This window comes from Gadus chalcogrammus, chromosome 3 (assembly GCF_026213295.1).
Source record: "Gadus chalcogrammus isolate NIFS_2021 chromosome 3, NIFS_Gcha_1.0, whole genome shotgun sequence".
Lineage (NCBI taxonomy): Eukaryota > Metazoa > Chordata > Actinopteri > Gadiformes > Gadidae > Gadus > Gadus chalcogrammus.
The window spans coordinates 2,433,313-2,439,873 of NC_079414.1; the positions used below are offsets into that span (position 1 = coordinate 2,433,313).

At 47.8% G+C, this 6,561-nt stretch overlaps 1 protein-coding gene across 8 annotated transcripts in view; it reads right to left on the reverse strand.

Moving 5' to 3' along the window:
* Positions 1-5,324, reverse strand: part of aftpha (aftiphilin a) — a 21,564-nt gene extending 16,240 nt beyond the window's left edge. For 3 of the 8 annotated variants that reach the window (XM_056584789.1, XM_056584784.1, XM_056584768.1), the window contains exons 1-2: positions 5,058-5,323; positions 2,469-4,131 (exon numbers count right to left, since the gene is read on the reverse strand). In XM_056584789.1, coding sequence (XP_056440764.1) covers positions 2,469-4,103 — 1,635 coding nt within the window. In that variant the 5' untranslated portion in view covers positions 4,104-4,131; positions 5,058-5,323. Of the gene's footprint in view, positions 1-2,468; positions 4,132-5,057 lie in introns of all 8 variants that reach the window. The other 5 variants (XM_056584810.1, XM_056584818.1, XM_056584802.1 and 2 more) reach the window with 3 other exon arrangements.
* Positions 5,325-6,561: the final 1,237 nt, after the last annotated feature.

Below are 6,561 nucleotides of genomic sequence, written 5' to 3' on the forward strand. Positions count from 1 at the left end.
ATGCTGGTTGAAGAATGGGATGCCATCCCACAGCAGTGTGACAAGGCTGGTGACCAGCATGAGGAGGAGGTGCCAGGCTGTTGTGGCTGTGTATGGTTCTTCCACACGCTACTGAGGCTCCTGTTTGTGAAATGAATAAATAGTCAAATTGCCATTATGTCTTATATCTTCAAACTTCAATCATCCAATCCACCAAACACCAAACGAGTCAATGGCAGAATAAGCTGTTTGGCATTGGCAGAGAAGATTTGTCAAAATGTTCATGGCCGCAACCCACATACTCAGCTCTGCTGCTCATCCCACAAGTGCATGTTCCTAACAAATGAGGCACCATTCGAAAGGGAATTATACAGTGTTTCGAACAGCATAAGATTTATTGCCAAAAAGCATTGTTACCACAGAGAAATAATCAACCTAACACAAATGTCCTTACTTTTTGTTTAGATAATTTAATTTGTGAGGAAATATTTCAAAGATGTGCAACTTCTGATGCATTAGTTCACATTTCGGTTTACGAATGCAGTATTTTTGTGCATGTTCTTAGATTATGAAACACGGGTGTATGAATGTAGCCTGGCTAACGCCAGACCTCATCTCAATCTACATTGAGATGAGGTCTTGGAACCACACATTAATTACCAAGACATCCTTCTTGGTAATGAAAGAGTTTAACGCTGAAAGTTGCTATTTTTTCAAAATAAACTTCGGTGTGTCGCATTTACGTCGTCATCGTCTTGCCGTCCCTCCCCGTTCTGTGATTGGTTCCCTATCTCAGGCAAAAATCGGATCCATGGAATCCAGGCTGCCTAGCAGCGCAAAATGAAATCGCGTGCAAGGCAGCATGGCACCAGGCTAGTATGAATGTGTTTTGCACCAACTGCGCTGGAGTGATTGAGGCAAAAGTGTCAAGTGCATGACTCTTTGAAGTTGTGATGCACAGAATAGGTTTTGTGCACCTGTAACAAAGGACTTGTAACTCCTAGCCCCTATTGTGTTTACAATGGTAGAAAAAATAAAACTTTTGCTACTTTAATACCTTCAACCATTTCATTGCATCAGACTTTTGTATGGCCCACTGATGGATGACGATGAGTGACAGAGGAGTGAGGATCAGTGTGATCAAACTGCTGGAATGGTTTGTGATGTCATCTTGCACAGAAGTCAATCAGACCGCAATAATATGACCCCTTTTTAATGCTGTCCCCGTGTTTGATTACTCAGCCGAAGCTGATAATTTAGGGAATGTTGTGCGATAACGTTGAACCACAGCTTGTCTAGAGTCCCTATAAGAGGGCATCAAAGACCTCAGAATAGGTCAGGAATTAACCCAAAAACAATGGAGAGAGGGAACTCCATCCTTGACGTGGAAAGGATCTATGGGCCCATGAGGATAAACTGTTTGTAGCGGAGTGGCTGTCTTGGAATGTGTGCAGCTATCGTATCTGCTGGGGCAGAAACAAGCTGGCAAGGTCACACTGGCAGGAAGGCGGATCCCTGAGATCAGATTACAGAGCCTAGCGTGCTCCGCTCCTGCAGTCTAAACATGCGCCCCCTCAGTGCTGAAAGGAAAGGGAACCGGGGCTACATTTCACACCGTGAATGAATAACACGGCAGCAAAGGGCTTGCCCGCACCTCAGGAAGGTATGACTAGAACTCCAAAAGAGGGGTGAGAACATGCCAGCACAGAGGGAGGACTTGGTGAATGAAACAAAGACATCTCTGCTCACTGTTTGAACAATTGTTATCTAATCACATGTTGAACGACGCTAGCTGTAAACGCAATACTCTGGTCAATTCTTTCAAACGATAATGAACCAACCAAATCAAACTGAAAAGATCTTGGATTCTACAGTCCACCCTCTACAACCCTTATCACTCAGAAACCGAGTCCGCTGCCTGGCTCAGTTGCTGCAGACTGACCGGAGGGCATGTTTAAAGGACTCCTGTTTCCGTGACCCGGGTTTTCCGTGAACAGGGTTTCAGTGACTCGCTGCTGCTGCCGCCCCAACCACCATCTTGGCCATTTCTCTGTATGATGATAATGACCCAATCACCCATCTTTAGTTAGTCAATGAGCAGGCCTGGGTGGGGTACCTCTTCTCAGACCCATATTGTTAGTGTTCTCACAGCAGGTGTTCCACAGCGAATAAGACTTCAATTTGTGCAATTTGACCAATTCTTCAGAATCCTTTTACTGGAACAGTTGGGAAGTTTTTTATCATCTACATTTTATGAATAGTAGTATCCATTCTTTATGTTGGACATTCTATTTAATACCCCCCCCCCCCCCTCCCCCTCAATTAAAGGCTGGCACCAAGCAGGCATCCTGCATCAGTAGAGGTGTGAAGGGCCACTCTTAGTACATATTTTTGTATAGTCTATGAGATCTGCCCTCGGGGACTTGTAAAGTAACCTCAACCCAAGGACTGTCATATGCTTATCAAGGGCCCCTACTAGCGCTACTTACAGAGTGGACCTCTGTCCTGCTGTTTGGGTGGTCTGAGGTTGGGGGAGGGGCTTCGGGTGTGGACCACTCCTCCTGTACCTCTGGAGTAGAGCCCTGCTCTCCATCAAATGCCGCCCACGAGTCCTCGTCTGCCGGCCCTGCCTCCTCGCTGAAGGCGCTCCAGCCCGCACCCGCTTGCGGCGCCACGTCCACCGCGACCGAGCTGAAATTCCCGAAGCTGTCGCTGCCTGGGAACTCAGTGAACTGGCCTCTGTCCTTGTCATCGTTGCTGTTGTAGTTGCTGTCCTCAAGAGGAAGAGGCTCCTCCCCTTCCTCCTGCTCCTCCTCTGTTCCCGCAGGTTCAAACCTTTGGGTGTTAAAATCCCCAAAGTCCTCGTCTTCTTGGTCCCCTGGGACCTGCTGGTCTGCGGTCGACTGGGTGCTGGGCAGGCCGTGCTCCACCTGGACATCTAACTGGTCAAAATGAGCAAAGTCTTGATCACTGAAGCCATCACCGCCGTCAAAACCCCTAATACCCACGTCCTGGTCTTCTGGCGGCGGGCTGTGATGGTTGGGCGCAGCAGAGTCCTCCTGGGGTAGGGCAGAGGGCCCCAAGCCTGTAGTGCTGGGGTCCCCACACAGCTCTGGGGGGTCCTGGTCCAACGAGGTCCGAGTCTCTGTCCCGTTTCCAGTGGCCTCCTCCACTGACCGTTCAGTTGTTTCTTCCTTGCCGGTCCTTTCTTGAGGAGTGCAGTCTTCGCCACTGCCCGCTGTCTCTTCAGCCCTGTCATCACAAAACCCGTTCAGAGCCAGCATTTCTGTCGTAGTGCAGAATGTATTTAAGTGCTCAGGAAGGCAGTCCGGTTGTTTTGATTTGGTATCTGAGAGACCGCCCTGCTGCTGGCTTGACGGTACGTCTGGGAGCTCACAAGAGGATACGGATTCTGAGCCATCCAGTCCAACTCTGTGTGCTTCCTCCATGTCCCCCTCTAAAGTGATTCCCTGGTCTATGTTAGAGTAGACTGGGCTGGGACCCTCCCGGAGTGAGCAACCCCCGAACGGGCTGTGTGAAACCTCTGCTGTGTGTGCAGTCGGACTGTCGCTGGCTCCAACATCTGCGAAAGCAGCAAAGTCTGCAAATTCGTCATCCCGGCTTTCAGGCGGGACAGCTTCCGTGTCCTCTGGGGAGGCTCCGGTTCTACAGCTGTTGACAGAATTTTGCAGTGAAGGAATTCCCTGAACATCGAGCATCTTAAACCCGTTTGTTAAAACCTCCGGGCCTTCGCCGTTGCAATCCACAGGGAGCAGACCGCAGGAGAGAGCCTTTTTAGTTTCTCCCACCGTCCTTTCCGAAGGGCAACTGCTGTGGCGGCCACCGGACAAGACCCCGTTGGCCTTGGCCGGGTCCCCTTCCTGGGTGTGGGGAGCGGCGGTGCTCGGGTGGCCTGCCACACGCCCGTTATTTAGGAGTTCAGGCGGGGAGGTAGCATTGAGCGCCTGGACCTGGTTGAACGTGGTGGGTGTGTCAAACTCTGTGAGGCTGACACTGTGGGGGACGCTGGAGAAGCCATCAAAGTCTCCAAAGTCATCTTCCTCTTCACCATCCTCCAGCGGGGGAGGAGACGAGGAGTACATCCGAATCACATCTGGCTCCATGATTCTCAACAGTTACTCCACGATATTCCTGTAGGGAAACAGAAGATCATCAGATCTGTATTCTGAGGTGATCGGATCCATGCAAACATGTATTATGGGAATATTAACTAGACACAGAAAAGTACTATGGCGCTACTACAGCAAAGGAAACGTATAGGTATGATGCATATAATAAACAATCATGCATAATAACTACATATTATCTGGAAACAACCTCAAACAAACGACCTGGGAATGTCTCTTCTTTTAGGGAGCTGAAACTTCCACCCATTCAGGTGTTCAACAAGTTAATACAACTTGGACAATTTCAATATTCTTGAGCAAACAGATACATAAAGTTCAGTTTGAAATGCATTTCAATTAGTCACATCTCGGCATGAATCCCGAGTCTACCATGACATGAAGAATATGAAGGTTCAGAAGAACCAGCATCACTCCAGGTATGTTACTATATAGACAGGTGGCTGGGGTCTGTAACGTGGAGGTCCTCTGGACAAGCGATGTATACGGTAATGATTCCTAAATCGGATTAGCTCAATATACATCAGCATCTATATAGACATCTACATGGATATACAAGTCCTGACCGAGTTGGAGTGGAAACACTGGCAGACTAACGAAGAGGCGAAGCTAGCTCGGCTCTACACCAAACCTGTTTGACGTATGGCCCCAAACCCTTTTTATACAAACGACAGAGATTTGAACCATAATGCAGGTAAGACATTAAACTCTGTGCTCTCCAACCCGAGTGGAGACCCTGTTATGACGGAGCCCGGTGGGTGTCAACAGTCCATCACTGTCATCATGAACTCCGGTTCAACCGCTAGCACACAGCAGGTGGACGTGTGGAGAACACACTTTTTGTCCGCGAAGACACTACGGTACGAACAGGCTCAGCGAGGAGACAACTTTAGTGGCTATCTGCGTAGCTAGCAGCTAGCAGCGACATGCTACCTGGTGGAGCTAGTGGAGCTAGCGGAGCTTCCGGTTAGAGAGGAGCCGCGGGAGCTGACCGTGGGAGCGGGGCGGTGAGGTCCATGTCCCGGTCCACCGACGGACTCCCGTTGGATTAAAGTCACCAATCAGGATGGAAACTATGAAAGACCACTGAGGTGGAGTCGGCCAGCTGAAGATAACACTATAGGACCCGAGTCACCTGAACTCGCCCGACGAATACCCAGAATGCATTGCTTTGACATGACATCGGCAGGTTCCGGGAATCCTCGGTACGTTTCTTCTTCTTCTTCTTTCGTGTTTATTTATTTGGCGATTGGCAAACCAATATGGTGCATTACCGCCACCTACTGTTTGGTTTAGAGCTTCGATGGAGATTATACGTTATAAACTATGCAAAAGAACAAAAGTAAATAAACAAAATCATGTAAATAGAAAACAACTGATTAAATTATAATCTGTCAAATAAACCTGTTGCTTTTAGATAAGTCATTACATGTTTCCATGCTGGTGGTCTCAGTGTGGAAAATGAGAGTAAACCCTCTAAGGTCAAGCTTGTTTGACCCAAAGCTTTAACATTTTTCAACAGCTCCCTTCTCTCCAAATTGTACGCTTCACATTGTAGTAAAACATGCTCCACTGTTTCTCTTCCATTACATTTTGGGCAGACCCCTGTTTCATGTTTGCCTATGATGTTCATACTGTGGTTAAGACATGTGTGCCCTATGCGTGGTCTTGTGATGATAACCTCACATCTTCTGTTCCAGTAGCCCTGTCTCCTTGTTACCACCTGCCTCTGAATTATATGCAGGAACCGACCCTAATTTTCCCTATCCCATTGTTCTTGCCACACCTTGTTGAGCTGCAACCCGGTATCACGCGATTTCGTGCTCATGCGCACAAACGTTAATCTATTGAATCGTGTTCCAGAGCACGATAGTCAGACTTTTTTCGTGCTACACAGAACAAAAGTAAACCAATGCATTCTGAATGGGAGTGTTCTCAGACAATTAACGTGCTCCACAAAACGCTACGAGAGAGAGAGAGAAAGAGAGAGAGGGAGGGACAGAGAGAGAGAGCGAGAGATAGGCTTCAGAAAGGATGTGCGCAGATAGTACAGTGCACCCTAGTTATGTTTATGCCAAAACCACAAATGTTATTTATATATATATATATATATTGGCTATATATATAATTAGGCTATAATAATATTATTTTGCGTGTAATGAGACAATCTATAGCCAAATTGTCGAAGATGCCCGACAATCTCCGGAAATATCAGCATGGGAAATCGGCGCATCAGACCCATAAACCTATAGCCTACAGAAAGACGTCATCTCAAGCGGGAGAGAACGCTTGCGGTGCTGGTTTGTGTCACGTAAGTACAGGGCTCTCAAGTCTCATGCATTCGGCGTGAGACACACGCAATTCAACCCATGCACACGCTCGAACCTGGTCTCACGAAAATACGTGACACTGTCACGTTATTTAATCTATTGAAAGG